At 34.5% G+C, this 15,390-nt stretch overlaps 2 protein-coding genes across 2 annotated transcripts; both read left to right on the plus strand.

The window, feature by feature from the left end:
- The first annotated feature begins 245 nt into the window (after positions 1 to 245).
- Positions 246 to 3,603, plus strand: LOC114404707 (probable DNA-directed RNA polymerase). The gene has a single exon (XM_028367554.1). The coding sequence runs from the start codon at positions 424 to 426 to the stop codon at positions 3,568 to 3,570; it is 3,147 nt and encodes a 1,048-aa protein (XP_028223355.1). The 5' UTR covers positions 246 to 423; the 3' UTR covers positions 3,571 to 3,603.
- On the plus strand, positions 3,572 to 6,087 carry LOC114404702 (DNA polymerase-like). The gene is given in 2 exon segments (XM_028367551.1): positions 3,572 to 5,384; positions 5,387 to 6,087. Coding segments are annotated over 2 exon segments (2,514 nt in total).
- The last annotated feature ends 9,303 nt before the right edge of the window (positions 6,088 to 15,390 follow it).

Here is a 15,390-nt window from a genome sequence, read left to right on the forward strand (position 1 = left end):
AATTATGGAATTCTCTGTAAGAGCTGCGGAACTAACAACTCTATTAGAAAGTAGAATTACCAACTTTTACACTAATTTTCAAGTGGATGAGATCGGTCGAGTGGTCTCCGTTGGAGATGGGATTGCACGTGTTTATGGATTGAACAGATTCAAGCTGGGGAAATGGTTGAAAAAAGACATACCAACTACCAACCTACCTTTAGGGAATAATATGTGGGACGCGACCCTACTCTAGGGATACTAGACCTTTCAGTTGGGAGTCTTTTAGCACTCAATGCTGTCTGGCTCGTACCGATGTCATGAGTGTCTTATTTATGAAAGACAGAAGTGTGACAAGAAGTGCAGTAATGGTACGGGTTACAAACAGAACAGACATGCGCCAACTGAGGGGAATAACTAGTCAAGGTGCGACACACGCCAAAGATGGCGGCAAAAGACCTGTATTATTACCCGAAACAAACAACAAACAAAACAATGTTGACGACTCGTCAATTTAAATGTATGCTGGAGAAGCATAAATTATTTTTACTTCCGGTTCGATTTCAATCTACTTCTAACTGGATTTCTCACTTTGCAAATACATTGGATATGCCGGAAAATAAAAGCGAGAATCGTGCTAAAATAGAAAGTTTCTGGGAAGGTGCTTTAAAGGATATTTACGAAGAAACACTAATGTATGATAATAATGATGTGGTCCACAGTCCGGATGAATGCGTTGATCCTGAAACACGAAAAATAAAAGTCCCTAAATCAGAGTTTGTTAAGACATATAAAAATAGCGTCTTTTCTCTTCTGGACCGTTATAGATATGAAAATAATGATGCACAAACATTAGAATCGCTTCAGAGAGAAATTGAGGATCTGACTTTGAACTTCTCTGAAGATAGTATTTATAAAACTAGTCCTAACATTATGGTAATGTTAACTAAAAACAACTTGCCAAGTGCTAAGGAATTCCTTCGTGGAAAGTATCTTATGGATAAAGAATATCCCGGCAGAATGACCATTTATGCAGAAAGTCGAAGTGGTGATAGTCTAGAAACCAGCGGCTCAGAGCTATCCGACGAGGAGAATAAAAATCTAAGATGTGTACTATCTGAAAGTGATAAGTCGTTGTTGGTAGAGTTAGGCGAGCACTCCATTGAGTGCCTACTGGTTCACACCCTAGGCCATCTGTTTAATCTGGAAAATATTGTCAGTCTTGCTAGTTTGGTTGATCGTATAGAACGCAATGTAAGGGATTATGCCTCATCGTCAACATTGTATTATAATAGTAGGGTATGTAATCTAAGTATGGATGCTGTTGATAAAGGTACTAAAGCATCTAAAACTAGAGCTTATCCCTTTGGTACAGCATTAGTTGAATTTTTAGTGAGTCGTGGTCTATTGCGCTTAGTAACATATAATGTTGATTTATTAAATTTCTCTGATGATAGTGGTCCAAAGACTGTTGTCAAAAATGTTGTCAAAAAGGGCCATAATTACTATAGGAGCTCTTTAGTATATGCCGAATGCTTGTTTAACCCCGCATTACTTCCTATAAAGTTAAACCTACCTATGGTATTTCCACCTAAAGATTGGGAGCCCCACAAACCTGAACAGAAACGTAAGTTGTTACATATATCTGATATATATGGTGGTTATTTAAGCAACCCTACGGGCCAAATCTACAGCACTCAACGGAGTATGAGTTCTCCCGATGCGAAGAATTTCTTCATCTATTTCGGTGAAAATAAGTATCAAGAAAGTCATAATAAGCAAAATAAGTTTTGTACTAGCATCAGTAGCTTACAGCGTCAATCCTTTAAAATAAATAGTAATTTCCTTAATTTTATATTAGAAAATAGGGAATTATTAGAAGAATGTGGCTACTTGATGCCCGAATTTCTTTCAAAGGTAATACTAGCCCATGCCTCCAGGAAACTTAGAAGTCATTTTGAAAAGAATAAGGATATTCAAACAATATGCAAATTTAGTGATGTGTACGCTCTATTAATAAAGAATATGCAGCGGGCACGTTATGAGTGTACGATTTTAGATCTGGCAAAGGCCTACTCTGGATATTCTTTATATTTTCCAGCATTTATTGACTTCAGAGGTCGAATCTATCGCAGCGGCATCTTTCACTTCCACGAGCGGGATTTAGCCCGAAGTCTACTATTAATAGATTGTAAAGATAATATAGAATATTCTTCCCCTGAAATTAATAATTATCTAAATATGTATCTAACCGCAACTGCATTCCTCTATCAATCATATAAATATGAGGAGGATGCTCTAAATGATATAAATAATAAATTATTACCATTACCTAATCTAGAGTGTAAAGAGAACTTTAAAACGTATTTAAAGACTTTAGTGATAGAATCACGGATGGCTAAACGGCCATTCCAATATTTATCTAATATTTACCTATTATCATCATCGGATTTAATGTCTTTCGTTGATCTGTATAATTGTGTTCCTGTAACTCAGGATGCTAGCGCTAGCGCATATCAACTGATGGCTTATTTCCTCCTGGATAAGAATTTTGCGAAACTAACAAATCTTTTTGATACCGGCAGCGGTGAGATATTTGACATCTATTCTCACATGAGAATTGAATTAATTTCATTCATCAAAGACTCTCTTAGTGAGGAGAATCCTGAGCTATGCGCAATTTTGGATAGGGTCCTAACTAGGAGTATAGTTAAGCAAATATATATGCCAATTATATATGGTAAAACAGCTAATAGCACAACTAAGGATCTTATAGTGAGTCTTTGCCAAGATCTCTTGCCAAAAGAATGTACTATACTGTCGGTTCTATGCTTCAAATTTTGGCAAGAAAAATACAGTTTTATGTATTCGTTTATCCAGCTGATCAGCCTGGTAGGTCGGGTATGCTCTTACCTAGATCGACCAGTCTTGTACAGCACAGAATATTTTAGCACATCCCAGGATTATAAAAAGATGGAAAAACACTCAGTTAGAGTCTTCAACTCTTACTTGAAAAAGGCCCATAATGTCACACTCTCGTTTCCCTCAAAAGAGCGGGATAAGAGGAAAAGTGGGGTATCCACATTCGTTAACTTCATTCATCAAAAGGACGCGCAAATTGCTATGTCTATTGCCTTCTATGCGAACTCATATAATATACCTCTGTACACAGTGCACGACAACTTCATAACAAATATACATTATTGTAAATATATATCTAAAATCTATCTACATGTCATAAAGGAAATGGGGCCCCCTCTTAAAATCATTAACCGCTTTATTTATAAAAATATTATGGAGCCGGCTATAGCGAAGGGCCTCTATAATAATGTAAAAGGCTACAATTTGAAGTCTTTTGATGAAAGGATCATACCAGAGCCTATTTTAGATGAGTTCTTAAAAATTGGACTCATTTCTCCAGAAGATGTCACGAATGCAGCTGGTTTAAAAAAAATAAACAATAAGTTGAAACAAAGATATCAACTCTATTGTAATGCGGTCTGCGGATCTAATAAGAAATTTGATGATCATTTGTTTAAATGGAATAGGTTTAGAGATGCCCTGATTGGGGAAAATTGTATACATTATTAAAATGTTATTTAAAACCCATGGGGTAAGGCATAATGTTCCGTACACGACATACAGTCGTACTAGATCAACTTCAACATCTATCTTATTGAACCGGATTCAGTCCAATTCTAGTAAAACATTTATATTCCCGCACCCTAAGTTACTAATTCCGTCTTTGGAGTATAGAGAACCTGTATCGGTCCAGGATACAGCCCTCCTCAGCCATAGTGTGATGTCTCTCTTAGTAAGCTATGTTTATCCTGTCTTATTAGGGTACGCGAAAGCTAATATCATATTCTATTTTAAAAATAGAGAAGTAGGTGATATCGCTAAACCACTAAATAAACAGTCTATTCCCTTAACGTTTGATGATGGTAGTCCTATTTCTAAGTCAGAGATATATGCTAGTGTGTTTAGTAGTATATTTAAATTAATAGAGATTTATGACGGTTTTGGGGTTGTTAGAATAGCTATTCGAGCACATTTTGAAGAAAATATCCCCGGCCCTCTTCAACCTTTAAAAGAGGAGTTGCTAGAGGAGGCTCTCTCTGAATGCATTAAGCCATCTTCTGGAGAAATCGATATTAGTAATTTACCTGTTAAAAGTCTTAGTTCTACTTCTCGAAAGTACCCTAAGAATATAACCGTTCCAAGGAAATCGGGCAATATATCCCTGAGGCCGTTCTTGGTGGCCGATACTGAGACCATAATTAACAAAAATAGTCAACATGTACCCTATGCGGTCGGTGTCATGGTTGTTAATCCGGGGATTCCCGTTAGTAGGCGTGAAAGGATCGATACTTACTTCAGCGAAGATTACTCTTCAAGAATCTTCCCAACCTTTGAAGAAAGGAGCTGCCAAATGCTCAAATCATTTATCTTTAGGGTCGCGGCTATTACTCGACAAAATAGGTCTGCTAAAACAATCTACTTTCATAATTTAGGTCGATTCGATGGCATTTTCCTACTTAAGCACCTTGCATTATATCATCCTAATTACACGGTCACCCCCCTTATGAGAGACAATAGACTCTACGAGGTAGCTGTCTATTCTAAAAAAAGGCTATTATTTACGTTCCGAGACTCCTTACATCTACTCCCCGGCAAACTAGATGACCTTGCTAAGAATCTATGCCCTGAGTTGGGTTCTAAAGGATCTATTTCCTATGAGGATGTAAGACTTGAAAGTCTTAGTATTATGAAAGAGAGTTTGTTAGAGTATATGGAGCAGGATATTCTTCTGCTAGGGGGAATTATGCAGTCCTTCCAGGACATATATTATAAGGCTTACCAGGCAGACATAGTAAATAAGCTTACAATAGCCTCACTGGCTCTAAGTCTATTTCGTGAAAAATATTACGATTACAATAAGCACCGTATCCACATCCCTAATCAGAATGAGGATACATTTATTCGGCGTGGATATTACGGTGGGCATACCGACGCATACTTACCATACGGTACTAATTTATACTATTATGACGTTAACTCTCTCTATCCTTTTGTTATCAAGGAATTCTCAATGCCTGGGGGTACACCAGTCTGGCATTCTGATTTAGAATATATGACATTAGATAACATGTTTGGGTTCATTGAAGCATATGTAGAATGCCCAAAAAGTATAAAGAAACCATTTCTTCCCTATCGGGATAATAAGGATGGCACTCTTATCTTTCCTACAGGCACCTTTGTTGGGGTTTACTATAGTGAGGAGCTCAAGTATGCTAGAGACATAGGCTACACTATAATACCAATTTGTGGATACCTCTTCGAGGAGATGGAAAGTCCATTCAAGGACTACATTAATTCTCTCTTTGAAAGCAGATCCAATGCTAAAAAGAAGGAAATAACGCCCTATCTTTTGTATATAAATTACTAATGAACTCATTATATGGTAGATTTGGCATCAATCCTCAAAGCACAAAAACCGAGATGTGCAATAAATCTAAACGTGACCGTATATTTAGACGCCCTGAGTTTATAGACGATGTCTTTATTAGAGAGGATCTATACATGGTATCTTATCTAACCAATCCGGGTAAGGGGCCTTCTTATTGGGACCCCCCGAAGAACTCCGCGGTACAACTAGCCGCAGCGATCACTGCCGGCTCAAGGATCTATATGTACAAGTATATTTCAAGAGAAGACTGCTTATATACAGACACCGACTCTATTGTCCTTGGTAATCCACTTCCGGAGGAAGATGTTTCCTCTTCTGTATTAGGTAAATTTAAATTAGAAGATAAGATCTTGGAGGGATTCTTTTTAGCACCTAAATGCTATAGCTATACCACAGAAGAGTCAGATGGCAATAAGAAGGTCTATAAGTACAAGGGACCGGGTAGAAATGTTATAACTCCAGAATGGTATAAAGAACAGTACGCCGACCCTTCCCGAAGTCTGATAAAGAAGGTAACTTATCAATTTCGACCCGATTGGAAAGAACTCTCGGTTAAAAAGAAAGAGAGTACAACCACTCTTAGAACTCTCAGTAACTCCAAGAGAATACCTTTCTTTAATGAAAAAGGTAATATGTAAGTACAGATCCACTTGATATCAATGACTTGTCATCTCTAAATTACATTGGAACAAAACTATTAGAAAGTTTTAAAAGGAAAACAGCTATTTTAGAAAAAGAGAATTCGGCTCTTTCTCAGAAATTACAGAAGCTGGAACAGGAAAGAGGTATAATAGCCCAGCGGAGAGTAGAAGAAGGAAATAATACCGAAGATAATAATACATTAGAGCAAAATAATCTAAAAGGGCTGAAGATAATATCAATGGAGATCTATTGGATCCAGATACGATGCCGCGGGATAAAAAGCCCCCCTGATAATGGTTGTGGATAAAAGATATATATACAACATTAGATAAAGGCCCAGGAGTGAGGAGGAAATAGAAAAAGGTCGCCGACTGCTACTAAGAACCTAACAGAACTTTGTTGCGTGATAGATGAATACCTATAGTATGATTTGTTGCTGTCACTAGACTACTCGAAAGAATTCATACCCCCAGCAATCAAACTACTGCGCGAACAAGCAACGGATTGAGCCGTTCCAATCCTCTCCCTATGGCGGGAAGTGCAGAATTCATTGATTACTGCTTTCTTTTGAATCGGAACTATTCGAACATCTCGTACTCAATCATATAACCAGACTTTTAGTAAAGTACAGAAGGAAAAAGAAGGAATTTCTGAACTTCATTAAGGTAGCTTGCTTACTTAGTGCTTGCGAAAAGGTAAAACACTTCCTGCTTCAAGGCTGGCTAATGATAATAGATAGATATCTTCTTCTAGGGGAGCTAGTCTTAGTGGCGGTGCACCCAGTGGGAGTTGCAATTCAAGTTGCAATCTCTTCTTCCTGCCAGCGAGTTAGAAGTTCTTCCCTTTGCTGGTGCTTGAGTTGGATTGGATGAGGATTGAGGATTAGCAAGGATTCTCCAGCAATTTTTAGGTTTTACCTGGCAAGTCTAACTAGATCTTTATCTCTTGCTTGCTTTCATTCTTTAGCGTTTGAATGCATCAATTCAATAAGGTCTTTTGTTAGGGAATTTCCCAACATCTTTGTGAAGGTCTCAATTGATTTTCTTGCAGTCATAAGCTTTGTAAGAGCTGGTTTATGATAATTGACTCTAGTAACTTGAAGCAGAATCTCGTTCACTCCCCCGGCTGAGTCAAATGATTTGTGACAACAGAGGGAAGAGCCTATCAATAAGGGTCGTATGCTGACTATTTTGACATACGAAATCACCAAGTACATATGTGCTTTAATACCAGATGGGGAAAGGGTCACTGATTACGACCTTACTGCTATTATTAATAAATAATATCTTTTCAATGTTACACCTACAGGTAAGGTACCCTCCCCCTCGCGAAATAGAATAGATTTCGCCTCTCAAACCTATCTTCCCCAATAAAGCATAACAACTCTTTTCAGAGAAAAAGACATCATAAATATCAGCAGTTGCTACGAAGACCTCATGGGAAAATCGTCTAAATCTTATTTCTGGAAAACATTTGACAAACTCCCGATCAAATAAGTCCATTAATACAAAGTTGAATAGCAATCTGGAGACCTCTCCAAGAGGAGGAGGAATATCATCAGACCCTACTAAAACTTTATCCCCATCCTTTGTATAGATAGGTAGCTCAAGTAAAGAACTTACTAGTCTAAATACATAATCATTATCGCCAACAAAAGGCTTAACGGCTTTTAAAACCAGTGCTTTAGTAATCACTGATGTTGATGCGGACATATCAACCTTATACATCATATCAACATTATTCATATCTTCAAGACTCTGGAGAAAAGCAGGAAATCTATCCATTAGTCGAATTCCATTTTGGGGCAAGGAACCATAAATAAGACGATGCAAAGTAGCAGACAGGCCCATTAATACTATTTGATCCATAATATTGGACGCCTTTATTATAAATATACGTTCTGGATTTCTTTTATTTACATGTATATGAATATCCGGATAATCAGGTAATATATCTTTTAAAAGCTTATTCATATCTTCATCTAAACAAGTAAAGTACTCTAGCGGGCCAACCTTGTAAGAACTGTTTTCAATTTTTTGTAGAATGATAGACAATTGGAAAGGTGTAATACTAGGTATTAGATTCTCTGCTTTAAGGTAATCATGTACATAACGTATATCCTTAGATAGCTGTAATTGTAAATTATTGTCTGTAGAATACTTTCTCCTAAATAAATAGATAAGAGGATGATAGGAAATAGGCACATTTAAAAGCATAGCATTCCTCGAGTTGTTCCGATACAAAGAATAAGAAATATATAACAATTGGTTGTTCATCATAATATTTATCTTCATACTATAACTTCTCCGCAGCATGGGTTAATCCCAAATGTAAATAAGATGGCAACTGCTAGTCCTAAGCTAACACCGATAATAATAGATTTATTAGAATCCGGTATTTCAATATCCATATCCATGAAGGGCCTATCTTGAGCAAATGCCTGTGACAGCGATGCTGCTGGATTATTTACGCCCTCAATTAAAGTCATTTTATTAAAGCCCGGTATAACATGAGCATCAGGATTAGTAAAGATAGTATCATAATTCTCAATAGGACTAAATAGGGTATTTAATCCTTCAATTGGCATATTGATACCATCGCCAGGTACGAAGCCATACCATACAGTACAACCAATACCCATTTGGACCAGGATTAAGAATCGACCATAATACCCCTCATTAAATGTAATTACTTCAACCAAGACACGAGATGCCAGCGACTCCATACTATTAGAAACAGAGTCAGAAATACCCTTTAACTTAAGTAATGGATTGCTGTTAAGACTACCTTTTGTTAACGATAAGCCTAGGCTTTCTTTTAACTTTCTTAAACCCACTAAGGTATCAGGAGCTCGGAGATCTTTTATTAAGAATTCCCCTTGTCCTGGCATAAAGCGAAAGCCAATCGACATCATATAATTGTTTGCCTTTTCGGTTAAATTAATAATAGGGTTCTTTATATCAAAAAATGGTGCTTTAGTCATTTCAATAACATTACGAGTAAACGCCGATGGATTAGTACGAATCTTAAATCTTTCTAAAAGAGATGCAGTAGGAGTCAGAGTAGAAAGAAAACTATGATTACTTGAACTAGCACTGCTATCTTTCAAAGACAGATTACGAAATTTATCAGTTATAGTAAATACATCGTAGTTCTGTTCTATTTTAGATAGAACTTCGGGAACAGCTGATAGACCAATACGCTTCATAATGTTTTGTTTGTTGTTTGTTTCGGGTAATAATACAGGTCTTTTGCCGCCATCTTTGGCGTGTGTCGCACCTTGACTAGTTATTCCCCTCAGTTGGCGCATGTCTGTTCTGTTTGTAACCCGTACCATTACAGCACTTCTTGTCACACTTCTGTCTTTCATAAATAAGACACTCATGACATCGGTACGAGCCAGACAGCATTGAGTGCTAAAAGACTCCCAACTGAAAGGTCTAGTATCCCTGGAGTAGGGTCGCGTCCCACATATTATTCCCTAAAGGTAGGTTGGTAGTTGGTATGTCTTTTTACCCGTCTGGAAGGAATCAAAGACTTATTTATGGATGAGGTCTTCGGGAGTTTAGTTCCTGGGATGACCCATAGCTCTTAGTCCCTTGTTTCGGTGGTTGGTCTCTACCCTTTTCTGTCTCTTGGCGTCTTCCTCTTCTTTATATTCTAAGTGGGCCAATCCGTCCAGTACCTATGTCCATGAGAAACCAGAAATGTAAGTACTCTAAAAACTTGTTCAATTAGCTTGGCTAATTGCTTTCCTTTAGCCTGAAGGGTATTAGATCGAGCTTTTTTACGGGTCTAGCCTAGCACCATAGCCCTTCTCTTGCTGCTTGGCCCGCCTTGAATCATTCCCCTATCATTTGAAATGGTATATGTTGGAGAAGGTAAGGTGAAATCTCCTATGCCTATGATATTACATCTGTTAGTCCACATTTCTTTATGAGGGAAACTGGCCCATAGCCCTCTCGTACAAGGCCTAAAACGGATGAATCAAAGCCTATCATCTCAGCCTTTCCAGCTGCCTAATCCGATAAGCCTGAACATGGTCCAAGGAGTTCTAACAATCGGGGGCCCTTGCTTTAGTGAGTTTCCCTCAAGGTATTTTTTAACTAGTCCATGCCATAGAATTTAGTTCTAAGGCTTTCTCCAGCCAGTACTTTTCCTCTCATGGAAGGTTTTTCATCTATTCCTTTCCTTCTCCTTTATAGTCTATACCAGCGATACTTATTTTAATTTTTAATCATTGCAAATCATGTTTATTTTGCTTTTGGCCTTTATAGGGTTTTAGATAGCACTTTTTCAATATCAAAAGTGTTATCTAAAGTGTTTTAAGGACTAAAAATAAAATAAACGTAATTTTCAAGAACTCAAAACAAATAAGCAATTTTGCAAGGACAAAATAAAAAAAATGTAAAATTGCAATGACTAAAAATATATTTAAACTTTTTATTTAAATAATTTTCCACAATAGGAGACATCATTAGCTCTTCCACTTAAGCCTCATTCATTCATTGTGATAAATTGTTATCATAACTAGATAAGACATAGGAGTTTAAACAAAATTGTTTAGAAGTTAGTTTTAAATGTTTAAATTTTAATATATATTTTAATAAAATAATTATCAAAAGTAATTCGCTTATAAAACAAATATCTACTTGTCTTTTGTATGAAAGCGTATTACAAAAGAATAAAAATTTAATCCATGCTTTTGTATTATATTTTCAAAAGAAAAAGAATTGTCTTTTTCATAACTATATTTATAAAAACAAATAACATTTTATAAATAATAAAATGTACTTTAGTATAATATCATTTGCATTTTGAAAATTTTAAACAATAATATAATAACATTTTATAAATATACTATATAAATAAATAGATAACAAACTCATGGAAACAACCTAATTATAATTGCATAGTGGTCATTAAATAAATTATTATTCTAACACCAGGCTTTAAGTTCTAGTACAACTAGTGCAAAAGATAACATGTATGGACAAGTCTACAAAGTGTTAAACATCCCTTATCATTTGGTGAAGAACTAACTATCCACGTTATTAGACAAGAGAGTTCCCATTCAAATTGTCATTCCAAGTTTGACCAATGGCCTATAATCGAACATTTAAAATAGCATCTCATTCTAAGCCACTATTAATATCAAGTGATATATAGACCTACAAATGACACCATTTCTTGGCTTAGAATCCAACATGGTAACTTCAATCTCATTTACTAAAGGTCTATCTTTTAATATCTAGATGACCTCGCTATTATACTTTGTCATGGATACTCATGTATTATTCAACTTTCTTTTAAACAACCCAGATGTCCAAGTTCCTTTTCCATGAAAATAAGTACATTTGGGTTATTCAAAAGATAGTTGAACAATACAAAAGTATCCATGACAAAGTAAAATATGAAGTACACTAAATATCATAATAAGTAACATTTGTGGTAACTTAAAAAATACATATTTCTTACATATTAAATAGATAGTAAACTCATGGAAAAACTTAACTATGTAATTCCCTAGTGGGCATTGAATCACTAACTCTTCAGCAATGCTATAAAAGGTCATTCAATTACAACTAATTCGAAACAGAGCGTCTCTCGACAAGTCCAATAATCTTAAACATCTCTTATCATTTGGCAAAGAACTAATTGATCCTTATAATTAGGAAAGAAAGAATTTTCCATGCAAACAACCCATCCAACATTCATGAATTGCCTAGAATCAAATATCATGACTATTGCCTCGTTATACTCCTTTCGCAATATCAAGTGATGGATCTACAAAAGACATTCTCTATTTCACACTATTAGTACTAACATGACTCTTTATGGCATTGTAGAAGAACTATTGTGATTAAATACCACTATGCAGTTATATAATTATGTCATTTCATGAGTTTTGTATTTATTTAATATGTGAGAAATATGCATGTATTTTTTCATGTCACTAGTAATGTATTATGGTATCTATATAAACATCTCATTTTTCTTGTTTTACGTTGTCATGGATACTTTTATATTATGTCATGCTAGAAATAGTGATAGAGTTACATGAATATCCCAAATGTGTTTCAATGGAAATGGAACATATTTGGGTTATTCAAGTAACTCTATCACTATTTCTAGCATGACATAATATAAAAGTATCCATGACAACGTAAAACAAGAAAAATGAGATGTTTATCTAGATACCATAATACATTACTAGTGACATGAAAAAATACATGCATCTTTCTCACATATTAAATAAATACAAAGCTCATGAAATAACATAATTATATAACTGCATTTGGGTTATTAAAATTAAGAAAGTTGAATAATATATACAAAGGTATCCATGACAAAATAATTAAAATAAGAATAATAGGAGACAATAAAGATATCATTATATAAGCCTTTGGTCAATGAGACATGTTACCATGTACGACTCTAGGCCTAGAAATAATCTCATGTGTGTGTCCTAAAGTGAATCAGTCGATCACTAGAAAGGGAATTGAAACAATGCATGCTAAATTATTAGATTAACTTTATGGCTTATGCACGTTGGGTGTAAAAACTAAGAAGTTGTTATATATGCAATAGAAGAATCGTAGTTGATTCAAGAGAGGAAAATAGTTTGTCCAATAATATCACTCATGAGATGGCTAAACAATCAAACTTCATACCTAAGCCACAACAAAAGCCTTGATGGTGTAAATTTAAAAGTTATGGAGGAAAGTTCAAAATTTGAAAAGTTAAAGATAAACTCACTTGATCAAATAGTCAAAGGTAAGAGATTTGGTCAACTCATTAGTGATATTGTGGTAAATATGTTGAACTTTTTACTAGATAGAAAATTAGAGTTTTGATTGCACAAGTAGCTTGCTAATGAGTTTCTACGGACATTAATTAGTGAAATTGAATGTTTTAAGGTAATTAGTGATTTAAAAATTTAATTAAGATGATTAAAGATAACTAAGTCCAATTTAAATAGTTAATTCTTTTTATAGCTTAATTCATTTCATTGATTGTGAAAATGACTTATAAGTCAAAAATAAATTATAGGACTAAGGAATTTAATAGATTTTTTTTATTAAAATTCAATTAAAATAAATTGAACCTTTAAAAATTAATTAGAGATGTCCCTAATTTAAAAACTAGTTTAAGTGTTATTGGTGACCCAAAGGGACTAAATTACACAAATACCCTAATCCTAGAAACCATAATCCTAATTAGGCCTCGTATTAGTCCAATTAAAATGAAAACATAGACCCTAGGTCCAAGAGAGACATTGATCCTAGCTAGCTAGGGAGGGGTACTTTAACTCATAATTTGTTTTTTCTCTCTCCCACTTTATGTTTTTGTGACTCATTCTCTCTTATCTGCCTCTCCAACTTATCCCAAATGCTTCAACTTCTCACTACCATTTTAAACTTGGCAGATCCTATGGTGCCTAAGCTGCACAGGTCTTGCATTGTGTTTAAGTGAATATGGATCATCAAACGTCTTATGCGAAAAATGTGTGGCTACAATTTCAATAACTGCAATTTCAATAACAAAGCCAGATGCAAGGGTCCTGAATGCTAGCCCAAGTTTTGTTAAAACAATCATGTGAACCCACTTTCTATTCTCAAGTTACAATCAATTAACTTTGCAAATTTAAGTCAATTAATATATAAATTCAAAAGTTTTTAAATGTGTTTTGAAATTGATCTAAAGTGATTGTTTTTATCTTGGTTCTTTACAAAACCGATGTAAAAAATCAATTTTCTAAATCAGTTTAGAGAACTAATTAGAATGGATCTAAAAATTTCACTTTTCAAATTGGTTTGGATTCCAATCGATCAACTCTCTAGATCAATTAAGAACTTAACCTATCTGGAACTTTCATTTTCTACTCATAAAATGTCATTTGTCACCATTAAAATACTTTTAGTATTCAAAACACAATGAGTATAAATTAAAATTTCACACCAAATAGCGTGAGAGAAATGCATATATGTGAATTAAAAGCTTACACTATGGCGATTGCAAGATATGCTTAAAGTGAAACACAAAGGAAGGGAATACACCTGAACTGCACGACAATTTTTTAAGCCATTCGGATCTAACACATCATAGGATTTTTCTAGCCATCACTGTGACTCAAACCTGTAAAGTCAAGAAAAGCAACCTTAACATTTTAACAAAAATTACAAAAACATGATGAACTTATGTCATTTATAAAGTATCTACGTTCCTTATGCGCAGTGGAATGAGTAAATATAACATAATCATACATTACGTAATACAAGCGACTTATGGAAATGGTTTCAATAAGTATAGTGATATTTATTTTAAAAAATGAGTATTAAATTTGCTACAAGCAGCTCCAGGTTACTCATATTAATTGTTATGTGTTTGTGTGTGCATCATGATCTCTCTCTCTCTCTCTCTCTTTCTCTCTCTTTCTCTTTCTCTCTCTCTCTCTCTCTATATATATATATATATATATATATATATATATATCATATTATGTCAAATTACATTATTGAAATAAAATTTCACAATATTTTTCACACAAACAAGATTTGATTCAAATCATTTAATTAGATTACTCACATTTAGTTCGATATCATGGGTGCTAACAACTAGACACAATACTAATTTACAAAGAATTATATATGTTTGTGCATTCCATTTTGGCCTCCATTGGTATATATGACGTGGCCTATGAAGGAAACATTGTCATTGATGACAAGTAGAGATCTCCTATTAAAGTTGTCGACAAGGTATAATGAATGCAACAATTTAAATTTTTTTCCCATGATTTTTATAAATGCTTTCATTTCAGAAGGTAAACAACACACATTTAATCAATTGGCAAACATATCAATAATACAGTGGATAAAGACTATCATGATCAACCTAATACTATAATAAAGCATCACATTTCAACAACAAATCTAATAACTCAAAATTTAAGTTTCATAAAAGATAAAAAGATGAAAAATAGGTAGGCAACTTATAAAAGGTTGATATTGCCAAAATCATGGGGTGAAAATATATAACTTGCTAAAAAAACTTGTAGTAGCACTATGCTCAGAGGACAAAATTCATCTTGAATAACCTACACCCTGAGTAAAAATAATATCTTTAAATATCCCATATTGATCTCAAAGTCATATAAAGAGATGAATCATATTTTATATAAAAGAAGTAGAGAATCTTTTTTTTTTTTTTGCAACTATAACATAAAATGTGAATTATTCATAAATATTGGCCTATAAAACAAGATATAATTGTTTCCATAAATATGGACATCTTTGAAA

The sequence above is a fragment of the Glycine soja genome, unplaced genomic scaffold (assembly GCF_004193775.1).
Source record: "Glycine soja cultivar W05 unplaced genomic scaffold, ASM419377v2 tig00105766_1_pilon, whole genome shotgun sequence".
Classification (NCBI taxonomy): domain Eukaryota; kingdom Viridiplantae; phylum Streptophyta; class Magnoliopsida; order Fabales; family Fabaceae; genus Glycine; species Glycine soja.